Source organism: Alligator sinensis, unplaced genomic scaffold (genome assembly GCF_000455745.1).
Source record: "Alligator sinensis unplaced genomic scaffold, ASM45574v1 scaffold309_2, whole genome shotgun sequence".
Classification (NCBI taxonomy): Eukaryota; Metazoa; Chordata; order Crocodylia; family Alligatoridae; genus Alligator; species Alligator sinensis.
Genome location: NW_005842231.1, coordinates 1283332 through 1303357, shown reverse-complemented (window position 1 = coordinate 1303357; position 20026 = coordinate 1283332). Strand labels below are relative to the sequence as shown.

Below are 20026 nucleotides of genomic sequence, written 5' to 3'. Positions count from 1 at the left end.
CTTTCCCTATTACAAAAAATGTGCACATGTAAAATTATTTTATTCCATATATTTTGGGCTATAAGCCAAATACTGATTTACACAAGGGAACAGAGTTAAAGATCTTTTGAAACCTCTGTGTGCTTCAAAATTGTATTCATTCTTGAAATTACTTACTAGCATTATATATTTTTAAAACAAGAAAAAAAAATAACATAATTGCATATAAAATTGCACAGCTTATTAAAGTAGCAACATAAATGAAACTACAATAGTGGTTGTATTCTAAGCATGTATCTCTGTGGTTTAATAATTCAGTAACTTTAAACACAATTTATAACTTTTCATAGAGATTCTAAAGCATTTTATAAAGGGATGCTTGCACAATATAAATATTTAAAGTATAATGATCTCTAAGATGAATCACCAGAAACTATTCAACAGTGTGCTGAACAAGCAACAGTATTAGTATTAAAAAAAAAAAAAAAGCAATCAACATTAATGCAACTGAAGGCATAAGGGGTAACTACATTCTGGTCATTTTACTTTAATCCCTAAATTGATACAGATTTCTAGATGTAATAACCTGCTCAAGCAAAAAGTATTGTTTATTCTATCCTGAGGTAAGATGCCCAGCAGTTCCAAAGGCACAGGAATCAAGTCTTTGGCCCCAAGTAGAATGCAGCAGTATGAATCTGCTCACTAAAAATTGCTTTCATGAAGTTACTTGCTTCTTTCTCCATAGTACATTGGATGCAATAAATGGACCCAAAGAGTCAAAGATGTTAAAATGACTCTGCCACAGTACAGCTTTAAGCAACTGAACTGATTGTTGGCAAACAATCACTAAGGCTGCAAACAAACATTGCATTATTATCCCAAGATAAACTATTTTATCCCAGGACAAAATGCAAGCACCAGAAACTCTTAAAAGTTTTCCAGATAAGAGGTAGTAACAGCTTATCAAAGCATATTGCAAAGTACATCTGTACAGTTATCCCTGGATTACTGTATTAAATCAATGGTAGAAAAAGTGACACTGCATTCAGCCACTCACCAAGCCCTGACTAGAAGGTGATGTGTACACACAGCAATTACAGGTTATTTTTATCCTGGGACAAACAGGCAAAACTTATCCAAGGGCAAATGCGATGTTTGATGCTAGCCTATAAAAAATCTATTTCACATTTAAGCTATTAAATAAGGGTTTTGTTTTAAACATCCCTTTTTTCTCTTTAGTTGCACTGTTTTAAAAAGGAAAAGCCCCATATAACAGTCTTTTAAACAGTAATAACTAACCTTCTGGGGAGGGGGGGGAGAAGTAGAAGATGGAGCAGGGAACACACTGGCATAGGTTCAAATGGTGCTATTATTATACAAGTAAGAATTACATTCAGATACCATTCTGGAATTTGTTCCCTTCCTTAGAAAAGACCCTGGTCAGCACTTTAAGAGACCTGAGGGCTTCCGGGTAAGAAAACACATGGCATGTAGAAAGCTAGGATAGTTTCCAGGTAGATCTTAACCAAAATGATAGAAAGGTCAGCATGACTCAAATCCAGTCAATAATCTCGTACGTCTAATATGGTAGAATTGATCGACTTTATATTTTTCACCCAGCATCAGGAAAAAAACCTGGCCTCTTTTTCCAGGTACATATACTTAGTCACAGCCTTCCTGCTGTGGACAACATCTCTGACTAGGGCTAAACATTCTTCCTCTTTCTATGAAAGCCATCCAGAATCTAGACTGAGACAAGGAATGGAGATTTGGGTGCAGAACCCTCACTCCTTCCTATATTAATGTCTAGAAGCAGAGCAGGGTCCCAAGAGAAATGGAAAATTGTCCCAGGCATTCAGGGCTATCAAGATGAGTAAGCCCCATTCCTACTTCACTTGTTGGAATTAGTGGTGTGAGGGAGTGCACATAGTAGGCTCTGTGATTATTCTGTCTTAAATCCACCCAAGGGAGAACCACGGCTGAAACCATAGAAGCAAAAGTGGTATTCCCTGGCTGCACTTGCTTATGGTCAGATGGTCCCATTCTACAAACACAACACTGAGTGCTGAGTCCCCTTTACAATGCAAGGAGCTAGACTTATAAATGGTTTGCCATTTAGAGACTGAGTAGATGTTCTACACGCTGTGGATTTGGTTGCTGATGTACCACTGCCATAGGTTGGCAGAATCTCAACACAGGGAGAGAGATCTGGCATAAGTCGCCTATTATGACCTAGACCTGACAGCCTCAAATTCAACAGAAGTAAGACCATGAGAGCTCTCAGCTCCTCTCTGAGCTTAACCAACTGATATGAAACGTCACTGCTTCCAGTAACCAGAGAACCTGTATTTGGAGTTCTCCCAAATAAACTCACCAGCCCATCAGTGAGGTATCTGTTACTGAAGTGACACTGGATGGCATAACACTGCATGCATTGCTTAGATCCTTCTGCCAAATTATGGAGACAAGCACCAGCTTAGGTTCTGTGACTATATATTTAAATGAATCACCTCCTAGAGGGTAAATCATACACAGCCAGATCCAGAAGAAACCTTAGCTCAAGTCTGGTATTCCTCCTATGGGAGGCAAGCTTTTGCTGACATTGAATCTAAGTAGGCTTCTATGAACAAAATATTCTAAGCTGGATCCAAACTTGATTTCTGGTGACTGATGAGAAGCCCCAGAGATTATAATAGGCTCATTGTCTTTCATAGGTTGCTTGATACTTGAGCAGCCAAAGAACCTCTTAGCAACTAGCCATCAAAGTACAAATAACCTGCTTTCCCTATCCCTAGAGATAGACTGCAACTATCAAGAGGACCCAGCTGAGGACTCATAGAGCTACGGAAAGGCTAAATGGTATTGGTAGTAGTCTTCCCATTGTGAATCGGCAACACTTCCTATGTGAGGAACTGACCAGCTTGGCATTGTCAGATACCCTGTAGGCCATTTCCTTGAAACAATGGGGTCTGTAAGCCTGTCTGCATACCATCAGTTTCTGGATGAATGTCTACACATCAAGTGGGCACTGTTAGAATGGTGATCTAGTACTTGAAAAGGATATTTACCATATTTTCTCATATACAGCATGCTCTTGATGGCATGCCCTTTTTTTGGATGGCCCTAAGGAGGAAAAAAAGATCTTACCTTGGAGTACAGGTTTAGGTTCTCTAGGGCTCAGACTTCACAGTGGGGTACACTAGAGTAGGGCCATGCAGCAAATTCAACCACACACCAACCCCGCACACTAGCCCAGTCTGGTGCATGGTGCCATGTTACCCAACCAGGGGGCTCCCCAGGGGCCCAGAATTTGCTAGTGGGAAAGCAGTGACTCACTGAGCCACTCTGGGAGCCACAGCAATTAATGCTGTCACTGCTCCCCTGCTGCCAAATCTCCAGACCTCTAGCGATCTGTTTTTCTCAGATATTATGCATATCTGTACTTCCCACAGATGGTGCAAGGAAAAATGTGTGCATTTTATGCAAGAAAATACAGTGTTTGTTCATTTGATTTATATGCCACTCTCCCCAGAAACCTCAGAGCATCTTACAATAAAAACAAATAAAATAATAAAACAGTATCCCAAAAAATACACAGAATTAACCCCACCTGCTGGCAGTTTGATGAGGAATATACAAAGTGATCAGGACTGTACAGAAGCCCATCTGAAAGGATGGTGCTAAGCACTGTGTTGTTCAACAGAAAAGGACAGCAAATCAGCCATCACAGTCTTTACCATCAGGTCTGTTTCCAGGCCGCACTTCAGTACTGAAAGATCTACAGAAGTAAGTGTTGTTAACTGTGAGCAGTTTTGATGTGATGTGGAGAATGGTGCTGTACAGTCAGCTGATTGGGCACTCTGGCTCCAGAACTGACAACCGGGGTAATGTCACAGGCCCTCTGGCAGGATAGGGTATCAAGAAGTCATGTCCTCTGACTAACTCATCAAGGGAATGCTCCTTCTTCCCTTCATATTCTGAACCATGGACTTGGAACCAGATAGTTATAGTATGACATGTTCTAACCTTCTCTGGGCTTCCACAGAAATTGCTTATGGGCAAGAAATACTGGGGCCTGATATTGGCACTATGGTCAAAGCTCCCAATTACCCATAAACCTCATCCATCATTTGTGTGGGTCAAGAGGTCTCAGGAGTCTGATCTCCCCCATAAAGACCTTTCTAAGGGTCCATTCCTGGGTGGAATTGGATCTGAACCAGGACCAACGGTTAGAGCCCATCTTGCCAGCACTGGAGAAGACATTCTGTGCTGATTCCCCCATGTTAGGAAGTGAATGGTGCCATAGTGAGATTCTCAACCATAGACTGGATATAGAGATGACATATCTGCCAAGAAGACAATGTTAAAGCTCTATAAAGCTTTAACAAAGTTAAAGCTCTCCCTGTCTTTTCAAGCTCTCAGTTTAAAAGGCACACTGATTGAGCAGTTGTCAGGAATGAGAGTTTTCTTCAGGTATAAAAAGCATCTTGGGTGGCTAGTGCATGTTGAAATCAGGCCATCCCAGGAAGGACATGGCAGAAACAACAAAGAGCAGGAAAAAGGCACCCCACTTCCTCTCCCTGACAAGCCCAGGGGCCACAAATTACTCCCGACTAGAAGCTTTAGTATGTCTCTCTAGGCTTGAAGGCTGGTAGGAACTTGAGAGAAGGGTTCCACCTTTTCTACCCAGGTAATTAAGAGGAACTTGTGTATACTCTACAGACACTGCTAAAAAGGCAAAAAGTCTCTAGCTGAAGCTCAGAGGTGTGAGACAAGTGATAATGAATATATAGAGAATTACTCAAGGAAAAAATAATGTTCACATGCAACACAGAATATATTCAAATATTCATTTTTTCTGTCTTTCACTATTCATTATTAGTAAGCCTAATAATATTTAATAATTCCCTTACTGTTTGGCTAGAGGTGGCTGGACAGACTTTGGCAGATGGTGAATGCGGTTTCTTAGTTCTTCAAGACTTCTGATGTGTTGTGTTAGTTTAATTATGCTATCTGTTATGTCCTTATCAGCCACAGGAAGCTGCAGTTCTGGAAAAAGTTCATCTTTTCCTAACTAAAAGAGAAGCAGACACTGAAAATGCTGGAGTAGCAATTTAAAATACAATAAATTAGCAGGGTCTAGTTTAAAGTATTTTGACTATAGAGAAAAAACAAGTATCATCATTTAGAATGGTAGAGATTTACACAAATACAGTAAATAGATTTAAGCAGCATCCACAACAATTGCTAGGTATTTTTCAACTCTACAGACCTTGTAGGTCTGTTCACCTAGTGCAAATGTTTCAACTAAATAGTTAACTGGTGTCTGGTCATGTTGAACAAAAAAGAATAGCACATTAGCCATGATAGTGAAGATCCTCTCAATCGTTTCTCATCTGTTAGATACTGTTGATCAGATGATGCAGCCACAGTGAAGTCAAAATGCTGATATGCTATAGAAGTTTTCAAATAGACTTGCCTTCAGAAATAAAAAATGGTTCTAAAATGTTTTCCTGGAAATTTATTCAAAATTCAATCAACACAGCATGTTTTCCTAAAATATCCTTATATTAGCATTCCCTGAGAAGCAAGTTGTGGTGTCTTTTTAAGAGGAAAGTCTCAAATCTCTGATCATAGTGACAGAGGCAGTATTGTTAATATATTTACTTATGAAAGAGTGCAGACCAGTATTTAAGACACAATATATTGCAGTTCTTGCTAATCAAAGCTAAGCCAAAAGAGACAGTTAGTAGATGTTAGAATTACCTCTTCCATCTGCTGGACTTCCTTTCCAAACCACTTCATGAAAAAAATATAAATACATATCAGTCACTGACAAATTAAAGTTCAAATTAAAAAAGAATTAAAATAATAAAATATTACACAGCAAATCAAAATTTAAGTTCTTACCTTAGTCAAAGACTCTAATATCTAGAAAAACAGAAGGATGATCACTAAAGATAACACAGAACATAATTAAACACCTAACAATTATACCAATTTTATGATGATTTAACTAAAGAAATGTACTTATTTGAATACAATTAACTTTTTAGGCAATCGGACTTCATCATAACATATTATCTTGTAATGGGAAAAAAATATCTTATTACAATGAAATATAAAAAGCAGAAAACTTATTTTAAAAACTCTCTTTATTCAGAAAGATGACATGGTGCCAATAATACATTAAGACCAGCAGCTGCCGAAACATTCTGTGCTGCAATCACAGGATACCCTTAAGAGGTGCTTCACTTCTCTCCCCACCTCCCCAGCAGGCAGGCTCATTATATATAGACTCCCTGCCCAAGCCAGTAGTATAATCAGCAGTCACAGTGAAATCCTGATGCAGAAGCAGACCTTTCTTTCCCCTTGATTTGGGCCATACACTTCTCACTTTCTGCTCCCAAATCTCCCACACACCGAGCTCAAAGACTACGAGAACAACCACAAGAGTGGATCCCCAGGAACGGGAGGAGCAGTCACACTGCTTCAAGTCCTCCTCTATTCCTGCCATCCATGAGCCCTAAGGGCACCTATACACGTGCCCAATGCCTCAGACGCATTCTAATTAAAACACACCAGAACAGACTCGATTAATCAAGTCTGCTGGAGTATTCCAATTAGAACGCTCCAGCAGCCTCGGTGTCACATTTATTTAGTGTCCCCACATTTCAAAATGGTGAAGTGAATGCTTTTACTAAAGCTCGTCTAACTAGCTTTAGTTAAAGCACCTCCGCTGCCATTTTGAAGCGCGAGACACTGAATACATAAGACTGCAGGCATTTTAATTAGAGCAGCTCCCAAGAGCCACTTTAATTAAAAGACCCCCACCACCATCACCCCAGACCATGTGCAAAGATGCCCTATGGGCCCAATCATGACAAAGCCACATTGATCAGCCCCTCTTCACTAGCCCAGTGCATAGCTCACAGCATCTCCCAAATCAGCTAATGATCCTGTTGGAGCTGAACTGCCTGGCCCCTCTTCCTAAGCTGAGTGGGCAGACAGCAATACTTTTCTCATTCTGCCCAGCTGCAAAGGCCAAAGGCCTTATCTGACCACATACCCCTTTTCAAAATCCTAGATCTGCTATTGAACAGTAAATATCCAATATTCACAGACCAGGTACAGCAATCTAAACCTCACCCTCTGTCAACTAGCCAAAAGAACCAAACAAATATTAACTGTAGCTGTCCAAAGTATGGCTTTGGAACTTCAGCTTATGGCAACAAGAAAGGAACAGAACCGCACAGTCTTATGTATTCACATGCTAAATGACCAGATTCAGTGCAATTACAATGGCAATTCCAAGATTGCAAAATTGAGAATTGTGCGAATAAGCCAACGTTTCAAACATTTCTCCAAAAAAAGCCAATAAAAATTTAGTAAAAGCAAGTTCAAGTTTAAAAATTAAATCTATACTTTCATGTATAATCTTAATATTACATACTTCTTTCTGTTCCTGAAGTGTTGTTTCTAACTGTTTTGCAATTGACGAAAAACCTAGTAGCGATGTAGTCATGTCCTCATGACCTTCCTTTTAGAGAAAAGAAAATGTTTTTATACAATCCATCCATATTCTATTGAAACCCTATGAACTCAGATAATTTGCCTTAAAATGTAAACTATGAATACATATTTATTTGATTAAATAAACCAATTTAGCTATAGATTTGTGTGTTTGAAAAGTCATTTTATTTTAAAGCTGTTTTTATTTAGATTATTAGAATATAAATATTTTAATCACATTTTTTCACCATTATAATATTTAGCATAGCTTTACTGCAATGCACTTCACTGCTTACCATTTCACTTGCTAAAGCAATATTTTGTTTGAGTTTTCTTCATGACTACATGAGACTTTATTATAAAAGACTCCTATTTAAACTTTTTAAAATAAATTCATTGGAACTCATTAGGGGCTATAGGCTGTACAGGCGGGATAGAGAAGGCAGGAAAGGGGGGGGGTGGCACTCTATGTCAAGGAGCACTACACATCCTCTGCCAGCAGAATGGGGTCAGGGGAAGGGCAAGCTGAAGTGCTCTGGGTCAAGATCCAGGGGGGGCAAGGCGAGAGGGATTTGACGGTGGGGGTCTATTACAGACCCCCCAATCAAGAGGAGGAGCTGGACAGGGAATTTTCAGGCCAGCTTGCGGAGACACTAAAAGCAAGGGATGTAGTTGTCATGGGCGATTTTAATTACCCGGACATCTGCTGGGAGGAGCAGTCAGCCGGGACGGACCGCTCCAGGAGGTTCTTGGCCGAGTTGCAGGACCTCCACTTGATTCAGGAGGTGCACAGTCCCACCAGAGGAGATGCTCTGCTGGACCTGGTCCTGGCCGCAGGCGACGACCTGGTAAGAGGCCTCCAGGTTCTTGACCACCTGGGCAATAGTGATCATCGCGTGCTGGAATTCACCATCCAGCGTAGAGTGTCAAGGGCCCGCAGCAAGGTGGTGGCCCTAGACTTCAGGAGGGCCAACTTCAGTGAGATGAGGAGATTAGTGGGAGAGGAACTGGGGTCCTTGAGGGCAGAGGAACTCAGCGTCCAAGAGGAGTGGTCGTTCCTTAAGGAAACGATACTCGGGGCCCAAGGGGTGTCCATCCCGACAAGAAGCAAGGCGGGCAGGAGTGTCCAAAAGCCCCCCTGGCTCACCAAGGGTGTCCGGGAATGCCTGCTTGCCAAAAGGGTGGCGTACGCCCGGTGGAAGGGGGGTGTAATCTCCAAAGAGGAGTATACCTCCTCTGCTCGGGCCTGCAGGCGGGCTGTTAGGAAGGCCAAGGCGGAGATAGAGCTCGGATTAGCGTCCAGGATTAAGGATAACAAAAAGTCCTTTTTCAAATATATTGGGAGGATGAAGAAGGCGCCGGGTAATGTGGGGCCCCTGCAGGATATGCGGGGCAATCTGGTGGTTGCGTCAGAGGATAAAGCGGACCTCTTTAACCAATTCTTCACCTCCGTTTTCTTGTGCAGGGACCGGGACTTCCCTGCTGTGATAGAAGCCGGACGCGAGGGGATCGCCTTCAGACCTCAGGTTGGGGAGGACCGGGTTAGAGAGCTTCTGGAGGGGCTGGACGCGTTCAAGTCAGCGGGTCCGGATGCTCTCCACCCCAGGGTGCTGAGGGAGCTGGCTGGGGTTATTGCAGGGCCCCTGGCACGGCTCTACGAGCGATCGTGGTGCTTGGGCCAGGTGCCAGACGATTGGAAGGTAGCTAATGTGGTCCCCATCTTCAAAAAAGGGAAAAGGGAGGACCCGGGCAATTATAGGCCCGTCAGTCTTACCTCAATCCTGGGGAAGCTCTTTGAGAAGATCATCAAGGAGCACATTTGTGATGGGCCGGCATCAGAAATGATGCTCAGGGGCAATCAGCATGGATTTATTAGGGGGAGATCATGTCAGACCAACCTGATTGCCTTTTATGATCAGGTCACAAAGGCCATGGACGCAGGTGTCGCGGTGGATGTAGTCTTTCTGGACTTCAGCAAGGCCTTTGACACCGTCTCTCACCCCATCCTAATTAATAAACTAGGCGACTGTGGCATAGATGCCTACACAGTCAGATGGATTGCAGATTGGCTGAAGGGTCGCACTCAGAGGGTGGTGGTGGATGGATCATACTCGACTTGGGGGGAGGTGGGTAGTGGAGTCCCCCAGGGCTCGGTCCTGGGGCCTGCGCTGTTCAATTTCTTCATCAGCGATCTTGATGTTGGGGTGGAAAGCAACCTGTTTAAATTCGCTGATGACACCAAAATTTGGGGGGAGGTGAGCACGCTAGCAGGGAGAGAGAGATTGCAGAAGGATCTGGATAGGTTACAGGGGTGGGCAAACAGGAACAGGATGTGTTTCAATACGGACAGGTGCAGGGTGCTGCACTTGGGTAGTAGGAACCAGCAGCACACTTATACGATGGGGAACTCCCTACTTGAGAGCACGGAGGCGGAAAGGGATCTTGGTGTCATTATTGACTCCAAGATGAACATGGGCCGACAATGCGAGGTCATGGTTGGCAGGGCTAACCGGACCTTGTCGTGCATCCACAGGTGCATCTCGAGTAGAGCCAGGGAGGTGATCCTCCCCCTCTATGCGACGCTGGTCAGGCCGCAGCTGGAGTATTGTGTCCAGTTCTGTGCGCCCCATTTCAGGAGGGATGTGGACAACATGGAGAGGGTCCAGAGGAGGGCCCCCCGCATGATCCGGGGACAACAGGGCAGACCCTACAGTGAGAGACTGCGGGACCTGAACCTATTCAGCCTCCACAAGAGAAGGCTGAGGGGGGACCTGGTGACCGTCTATAAACTCACTAGGGGGAACCAGAAGGGTTTGGGGGAGACGCTGTTTCCCCTAGCCCCCGCTGGCATAACAAGGAGTAATGGGCACAAGTTGATGGAGAGGAGGGACAGATTGGACATCCGGACATCCGAAAAAATTACTTCACAGTTAGGGCGGCTAGGAGCTGGAACCAACTTCCAAGGGAGGTGGTGCTGGCCCCTACCCTGGGGGTCTTTAAGAAGAGGCTGGATGCCTACCTGGCTGGACTCATTTGAGTCCCGTTTTTGTTTTTAGGGTTTTTTGTTGTTCTCCCGCCCTGGCGGGGGGTCGGGCTAGAAGATCTATTAGGTCCCTTCCGACCCTAAAACTATGAAACTATGAAACTATGGAACAGTTATAATAATCCTGTGTGTGTTTAAATAAAGGCAGATATTAAAATACATTCGTACATCTCTTTAATAGGATTGAATATTTGTCTCCTGGAACAAATGTATGTGGAGTCTTAATGAGCATTTACAAAGATGTTGGTTAAATTAATTAAGCAGACCAGGTTCTTTGGGTAAATCTTATATCTTTTATTAGACAAATTCAAATAGCTGGAAAAATTCTTCTTTGCACGCTTTTGGATATAAATATCCTTTATCAGGCTGAAGAAGCACCTGTAGTTGGTGTGTGCTCTTCCTCAATGGAATGAGTAGTAAAGAAGCAAGAGCCTGGTATCAAAGTCAGGAATACCCAATTATCTATGGGGGAACTTTTCTCACAAGAAAACCACTCTCTTTCCAATCTCTCAGTTCTAATACTCAAAGGGAATTTACAAAACACCTTTCATAGACGAACATATGAACTTCACTTCATCAACCTCCTGGGTACAAAAAATCATGGACTAAATATAGACATTGGATTATATAGAGACATTATAACCTGCCTAACATCCAACTCCCCAGGTACCTCTCCGCTATGTACCAGCCATATTCATTCCCCTAACCACCCCCTACCCCAACCTGTCTCTCACCCACTGACTCCTCAGTTTACATCTTCACTGACTGGCTTTCTTGCATGCATACTGGCCAATAATAAAAAAGGATTCTACAAGTATATCAAGAGAAAGAGGAAGAGCAAAGAAACTATAGGTCCCCTACAGAATGCAATCTGGTTACAGATGAAGCAAAGAAGGCTGAAGTATGCAATGCCTTATTTATTTCAGTCCTCATAAATAGGAATAGCCTGGTAATGAGCTCAACTGGCAACAAAATCAGGGAAAAAGACAGACAGCTGAAACTAATGGCAGAACAGGTTATGGATTACTTTAAAAAACTAGATGTTTTCAAGTTGACATGGCTGGATGGGATGCACCCTAGGGTCCTGAAGAAACTGGCTGAGGTAATTTCTTAGCAATCTGTTCCCTCAGTGAGGACTTGTGAAGGTCAGGTGAGGTCCCAGATGATTAGAAAGAGGCCAATATAGTGCACATTTTTACAACAGGGAAGAAAGACCAGTTAGTCTGACCTCAATATCTGGAAAGATGATGGAGCAGGTCCTCATGGAACCTACTGTGAAGCACAGAGTAAGGCAATCTGAAACAACCAGCATAGATTTGCCAAGGGTTAGTCATGCCTAACTACGGCTGCATTTGGTGAGCAAGTTATCCCTCCTAAAATCCAAAATTACCTGGACAGACTGGAAAAACGGTCCACATGAATTTCTACCAGATTAAATTCAATAAGAAAAAGTACAAAGTCCTGCCCTTCAGACAAAATAACTGCATGTACAAATATAGACAGTGGAATGACTGGCTACACTGCAGTACTGCAGAGAAGGGCATAAGGGTTACAGTGGACCATAAACTGAATGTGAACCAACAGCATGCTCTTGTTGCAATGAAGACTAACAGCATACTGGAGTATATTCCCAGGAATGACACTTGCAAATCAAAGGAAGTGATTTTTCCACTCTATTAGGCACTAGTGAGGCCTCACCTGGAGTACTGCATCTAGTTTTGGTCCTGACACTTCAAGAAGGACACAGTCAGACTGGAAAGGGTCCAGCTGAGAATGACGAACATGTTTAGAAGCATAGGAAGCATGACTTATGAAAAAAAGCTGAAAGAACGAGGGTTATTTAGCCTGTAGAACAGAAGACTGAGGCAGGATTAGATAACAGTCTTCAAATACCTTAAGGGTGATTATAGAGAGGATGAAGATGGGCTTTTCTCTATGGCCACAAGGGACAGGACTAGAACCAATGGCCTCAAGCTGCAACAGAGGAAATTTAGGTTGGAGATGACAGGGTGTCACCTTTCTAACAATAGGGGTGGCCAAGCACTGGAACAGGCTACCTAGATAAGTTGTGGAATCTCCATCCCTGGAAATTTCCTAGAGCAAGTTAGACAGACACTTGACTGGGATGTTTTAGTCAGGGATGATCCTGACTCACAAAGTCCCTTCCTTCACAAGGCCCTACTTTCCTATGAACCTATAATCTTATACTGCTACAAGCAGTCTTCTCACAATTAGACTCATCTGGATGTGATACTGCGCTTATCTAGGTAGCCTGTTACAATGCTTGACCACCCCCATTGTCAGAAAGGTGACTCTCCCTTATCTCCAACTTAAATTTCTTCTGCTGTAGTTTGAGGCCATTGCTCCTAGTCCTGTCTGGACCCCAACTTCCCAAGGAATCACCAAAATGTAAAGATTTATGAATATTTATCACAGCAAATGCAGAAGAAAGCATACTTCCATGACAGCAGCACAGTGCTTTGCCAGAGCCAAGAATTTGCAGCAGAATTATAACACTAGAGATAAAAAAAGATCTTCAGTGACATTCCCAATACATTCACTTTCTATGTGAAGCTAGATTGGATTTATGTCTGGGAGACTATCACAGAATCCCAGTAAATGCTGGACAAACATGTTGGCCCACATCATCCAGTGGAAAGCAGCCAGTCTGAGCAAGATTTCCAATGAAGGGCCAAGAGCCTTTCCACCCCACAAACACCACCCTAGTGTCATGCCAGGTTGTGGCTGGCCACGTTTGCAGCCACTCAGGGGTCAAGATGCTAACCAAGGTCAGAAGTAGTGAACAGAACCCAAAATCAAGCCAGATCAGGAAGCTAGGAGGTCAATCCAAGAGCAGCATCTAGGAAAAAGCAGAGTCAGGAAGTCAGGAGATCGAGCAGAGTGCAGAGGTCAGAGTATAAAGCAGAGGGAACAGCAAACCAATTTGGAATCAGGCTAAGCCCTGTTGCCCAGACACTTTGTTCTTGTTCAGGGGTTTATATTAAGGGGGAAATGGAGGATCACCTTGCCCCAGCCAGGCACTCTGGTGACAGAGAGTGGGCAGTTAGTTGGGCCCTGCCAAAGGCTCCAGACCATCCTGGATCAGTCTAGGCAAACAGCCAAAGGGTGGCAGGCTGAGATGAGCAGCTGTAATGGTCAGGCTAAGGCCCCAGGTTTGAGGCCATTGTCCAACACGCAGAAGCACTGGAGGGATGGGTCCCTCCCTAAGATCCAGATATGTCAACCAAACAATTCTGTAGAGGAGTTTCACTATCAGTAAGCAGGATGTGTAATTTTAAAAACTGCCCTCACCCTGACAGAGGTGAAACTGGCTGTTTGAATGCCACAGACGACAGCTGTGCACAAAGCTACATCAGTGGCTGTGCTACTACTGTGGCAGCAGCAGTAAAGTTTCTTCACTTTTTGCTTCCTCACCCAAAGGGTCAGTGCCCTGATTTCCCCCCAATTCATTATATTACTGCTGACAGCATATTGAGTACCAGCAAGGCACCACCATATTGGGTGATTACAAGTACAGGCATGTCTATCCGTATGCTAAGCCCTTAGAGTTATTTACCTGCTCAGGTTGTATATCTTTCTAGGATGCTCAAAATGGTATAAGCCCCAAAGAGTTTATTTTCCTAAAATGCTGAATCTCATAGATTAAATGTACTGGCCACCTCCCTTATAGTATCAAGGGTTGAAAGGGAAATGTCACCTAGTCAAGGAGTGCTCAACTCCCAGCCCATGAACCAGACCTCGCCCACAGAACCATGTCATCCAACCCATGAGTCTAAAAACCTGGTGGCAGGGGAACAGGACAGTGGTAGCAAGCCGAAGTGGGGGGGGGGGGGGGGGGGCGAGGGGGGGGGGGGGGGAAAGGAGTGGGCCCGGGCCTGAGCTGGGGGAAAAAAGCGGGCCAGGCCCACTGCTCCCCCACACCACCATGTCGGGCCCGCTCCCCTCCACCATCAGGCCTGGGCCCACTCCTCACCTTCCCCCGCTGCCACCACAGCGCACCCACTCCTTCCCCCACCCCCAGCGTCGGGCGCACTCTTCCCCCAACCGCTGCCAGGTCAGCCCTGCAGGCGGCGATGATGGAAGCAAGGAGGGGCAGGCCGAGGCCCATGCCGATGACCTCGCCCCCCCACAGCATCTCGTCCCCACTCCCCCCCATGCCGCCACTGCCGTCACCTGCAGGGGTGGAGGTTGAGGCCAGTTCTGGTGGCCTCGCCACCTTCTCCGCTTCATTCTCACCACCTGCAAGGAGCGCTGCTGGCCTCGATTCCCCCCAACCCCATTCCACCATTCCATTGCCATCACCTTGAGGGAGCAGGGCGGGCCTGGCTTCGACCCCCCTGCTCCGTCCTGCGTCCCCACCATCATGGTGGCGCATTGCCACCTGTCCCAATGCTTCTTCGCACTCTGATTGGCTGTCTGTCAGCCAATCAAAGTACGAATAAGAATATTGACAACATTTCACAGAAGCAGGACATTGGCAGTCATGGTTCCCCCACTTTACTTATGGCAGGTTAGGGTGTTATATCTGTGTTATGGCAGGGTTAACAGTAGTTTTACACACAGTTTAGATTATGGTATGTATGGGATGGTTTGGATAGATATGATCCTCCCTCAAGGAGGGGACTGGACTAGATGACCTCTGGAGGTACCTTCATGCCCTACTTCTCTATGATTCTAATAAAGTTCTTAAACCCCAAATAAATAAATTTACCTTTTTAATACTGATTTACAAGTGAAGGCTCACCGTAGAATGCACTTTATAATAGAAACTCAAATCAGTATCATTCCTTTGTTACAGTACATTTAAGCACCACCAAAAATAATTTTCAACTCAAAAAATTTTGTAAAAATTCACAACAGAGTGCAAATTTAAAATACAAAGTGTACAGCATAACAACAGTAACACTGTAATAGCAATAATATATGCACATAATACTACTAGATGCAATTCTAAATGTTATTAAAACAAAAAACTTACGAGACAGAGAATAAATAATAAAATAAACAATAAAAATAAATAGCATGTACTGTAGCTGTTTATGTATCAGGAAAAAATAGACTGCTATCTTTAATAGTCACAGCTGCTTAAAAGCAACACAGCAGCAGGACATCAACATATTGCCACCAATGTGTATTAACTCTATTAGTGAGAACTGAAGAGACTAACATCTTGCAGGATTAACCCCCAGTTCCTTAAAAAAACAAGAACTTTGGGGAAATGAACATTTATGATTATAATGACCTCTGTATTTATATGCTTTCATTTTACTGAGCACTTATTCATATTTGTAAATGTATTTATTTTATTGGTAACAATAGGATAAATGTGCGAGTTAAGAAGCGTTAATACTGTCATTTTAAGTGAAATTATTAATGCTAAAAGCAAAGCGCATAATAAAAAATCTCTTATTTTATGGAGCTATTATTATACATACAACTGAGTCTTCCTCTTCCTCATCTGCTTCCTCTTTCTCTTCCACTTCAGGTTTCTTCTGATACACATATTCCATTGCATGTATAATCTGCAAAAAAAAAAAAAAAAAAAATCATATTTTGTTCATTAGTAACCATATTAAGAGACGAAAACTAAATCTCTCTTAAAGCAAGAAAGAGCTAATAAAAATGCAAATATTTTAATCTGAATTTAAACATCATAATTCAATTCAAATAATTTCCTACCCCATTGAGACGTTTAGTGACGTTCCTTAGCATCTGCACTTCATCTAGCGAATCATCTTTATTTACAGATGGAATCTGTAAAGAATATTTCATGAAAGATTCAACTGGAGCAGCTGGTAATAAGACCATTGGCTCACATTCCTTTCCTGAGAGCTTTATTCTTCCTTTTATTTTTAAATTATCAGTAGGTGAGCCTTGTAAGTTTAGCGGACCCTTTTTTAAAAAAGATGTTCCCGTGTCTGCTTCTGACAGAGTGCTGGGTTTCATTTGCTTTCTTGCTTTCATACTGGGGTCTGTGTTGTCTTTCCAAGCCTAGATAAGAAAAGTTTTGTGTCACTAACTGCTGAAGAATAAGATAATTAGAAAAAAATGTACATAACGGATAAGATCTAACTGTTCTGTATTTAGTATTAAAAATTAGCCCATTGACTTAGAGCCCTCTAAGTAAATTTATGGTATAACAAATTAAACAAAATTTATCACTGTGCTAACAAAATGTGTCCACAACAATAATACTATACATGTTTACAACTACTCTGTGCTCTACCCCATTCCAAAATTGGAACCTTCCGTATAAAAACAAAAGACACTATGTGCAACAGGAAGAAAGAAGGAAAGACAGTGCTACCACACCAACACCTTGGGAAGTGCAGGGAATTAGTTAGGTAAAATGTATGTCCACGTGATCTTAGAAGCAAACCATATACCTGGTTATCGAGAACAGAAAAAAAAACTCAAAGGTCCTTGACAATCTGCCCTGGCCCCAAATCTGATGGCTTCAAAGGCCCATTCTCCAGTCAGGGGGACTCCCAGGGGAACCTATCAGTGACCCCAAAAGAAAGCAGGAACAGTTGACTGTGCTGCCTGAAAGGCACTCATAGGAACAAGAGCTGCTTAGGTGTTAGCCTGTTAGCTTTTGCCTGTTAGTTCAGCTGTCACTGCTGCTGCTGAAAAGAAGCAGGGAAGAAGCAACTCTGTTCCCCATTCGTGTTAGGGAGCCAGTCACTCTCCTCTCCCCTGGAGAGAAGAAGAGAGTGGAGCACTCTAGGTCAGTGGTTCTCCTTTTTGTACCAGAACCCATTTGTAAACAGCAATGGCGAGTCCCAACCCAGTGCCCCTCATTCCGACCTGCTGCCTCCCCCCGCCCCCCACAGGCTGCAGCCCCCCATTGGGGGTGGGGGGCAGGGGGCGGGTGTGTGGGGCAGGGGGACTCCCAAGCAGCCCCTTGCAGGCTGGAACTCCGACAGCCTGCAAGGGAAAAGCCACAGTTTCCCACATTTTTCTCCTTTAAAGATGAATCCATTTTTTTACTTTGTTGATCCATTTTTAAAGTCTGTTTGCGACCCTTTCACATATTCTTGCGACCCACTTTTGGGTCGTAACCACGGGTTAAGAAACGCTGCTCTAAGATACTAGGAGTCAGAGAGACCCCCATAGCACTATATACAACTGTCCACACATTACATGTAGTGCTCCAAAAGGTAGTACGGTACTACAAAGAAGTTCCAGTTTCAAAAAAGTGCCTTTCTACTTGTAGCAGATCTGCCATCTTTGTAGAACTATAAACAGTCTGCATATATACCCACTTGCTTACTGTAGCACTATGAGGGTGCATATATGGCACAACTAAAGTAACATGCATCCAAGGCCCTAGCCTTGGTCAGGTTTTATATACACCTGGTATGCATCGGTAAAGCAAACTGGTACCTTTTTTCTCTCTTTCCAACCAAATCTCAGAATCTATACTCCATCCTTATCCACCTTGTCAGCTACCCCAGTAAAGTTGACCGCTGGCTTAGCATTTTGTCTTCCCTCCACTTCTGTGACTCTGTCCTCTCCTAATGTTCCTCCTACCTCTCTAATAGTTCCCTAGTGTCCTCTAACAGACACTACTTATCCTTCCCAACAACTTTTTTTAGGGGTTCTAAAGGGCTCTGTCAATGGTCCCCTTCTCTTTTCCCTCTAACTTATCTCTGGAAATCTCATAAGTAACCACATATTCAAACACCATCTGTATACAGACAATTCACAGACCTACTTCTCTACCCCAAACATCTCTCCGTCTTAACTAAGATTTTAGCCTATCACTTCATGGATGTCTTAGTTGTCAACTCAAGTTCAAAATGGATGCGTTCATAAATGTTCTGTCTCCCATACCACCCCTTCTCTTGATCACCATTGAGATCACCACCATCCTGCCTATTACTTAGAACTGTAACTGTAGTGCTAGCTCCGATTTGGATCTCTCTCACTGGGTCTAAGTCTTAAAGATTCTTCAGGACTGTCTCTCTGCAAGTCTTTCGGCATAAGACGTTTAATATATGGCTGTCCTACCCATCCATATAGCTAAAATTCACCTAAAGTTTTATCACCTCATCCCTCAGCTGAATTACTGCAACTCTCTTTTATCTGGTATTAACAAAGGCACTAATTTCTCATTCATATATCCAAAATCCTGTTGCAAATATCATCCTCACTCTGTTCCTTTGACCATCTCACCCCAGCTTTGCATTCCTTCAATGTTTCTCTCTCTTTCAAAAGAAAGATAATTTACTTTTCTTCATTTTCAAGGCTGCTTGCAGAGTATACCCTCCTGTAAGCAGGTTCCTTAGCTGGCTGACTTTTGTAGAATTCACTCCCTGAATTGCTCCTCAGCCAGTGCTCCAAAACAAAGTGTAGCCTTTAACCAAACAAATAAAACAAAATCCCTCCGTCCTGTCCCAGACACTAAAAGAGCACTTTTTGCTCTGGCCCCAAGACAGTAGCCTGACTACTCCTTGCAGGAAACAATTTTCTTCACAGCTTGCTTCCTCCGTCCTTTTGCTAACTCTTCTGGGAGTTTTAAAAGTTCCCAATGGGACACTTCCTGTTTGCCCAAATGGCCCACAGTTAAGCTTTCTTAACAGGGTTGACTGTTGCGCCTTAAAGGACAGGCAACCGTGTTACATCCTATCTATCATCTCTTATTCAATAACAAGAGGTCAATCCCTGCATCCAACTAGCAGGATGCCAGCTTTAATTGGCCACATGTTCAGTTTCCAAAATGCTTTCTTCCATGTTGACTAGAAGGGGAGCTTCTTATGAACAGCCACAGAACTACTTCATTATGCTCCTTCAAATTCCTCCTTAAATCTCTCCTTTGCCTTATAAAAAACACACTGTTGCTTGCAAAAAAACATTGACAAACCTTAGGCCACTGAAACCCACATTATAATTATTTAAAATAAATAGTAATACCTTATTCTTCAAAATCAAATACTTCATTAAAAATGAGGGCTCATATACAGAGAAGCCCTCTATATTGGGTTATTGCCTTAAGATGCCATCCCACCCATGTTCTTGGATGATCTTTTACCTTACCAGTTAGTTCTCCTCTCAGATCTTGGAATAATCTCTTCATGCTCAAGCATTTAAACAATATTCTCTTTCTCCTGGAGTACACGTCAGATTGACTCACTACCCTTTTTATTTAAGGTTTCACAGCCCTTCTTAGGGCTGTGATTCCAGCTCTGGCCTTCCCAGGCTATCATCTCTCCTTTATAGGTGCATTAACCTGTTCTGCCTAGCTTGCACACTCTCTACCTTCCAATATCTGGGTCTCCAAAGCCCTTCTTGAGGACAGACCTTCATCCCTGGCCTTCTCAGTCCAGGAACTCTCTCAAACACAGCCTTCTCAGTATTTCCTCCAAGCAGCATTCAGCAGGCCTCTACTGACTCAGGATTTCAAGTTACCCAGTCCTTCTAGGCTTAGCTAAGTTAGCAGACACTGTCTTTTCACAGATTTCATAGATT

General features: G+C 43.2%; 1 protein-coding gene across 1 annotated transcript in view; it reads right to left on the bottom strand.

Moving 5' to 3' along the window:
* Positions 1-20026, bottom strand: part of CCDC7 (coiled-coil domain containing 7) — a gene marked incomplete at its 5' end in the record, with an annotated part of 170022 nt that overhangs the window by 144523 nt on the left and 5473 nt on the right. Inside the window, 6 exons of the mRNA XM_025208476.1 lie at positions 4893-5053; positions 5746-5778; positions 5890-5910; positions 7433-7519; positions 15991-16077; positions 16235-16546. Coding sequence (XP_025064261.1) covers positions 4893-5053; positions 5746-5778; positions 5890-5910; positions 7433-7519; positions 15991-16077; positions 16235-16546 — 701 coding nt within the window. The remainder of the gene's footprint in view (positions 1-4892; positions 5054-5745; positions 5779-5889; positions 5911-7432; positions 7520-15990; positions 16078-16234; positions 16547-20026) is intronic.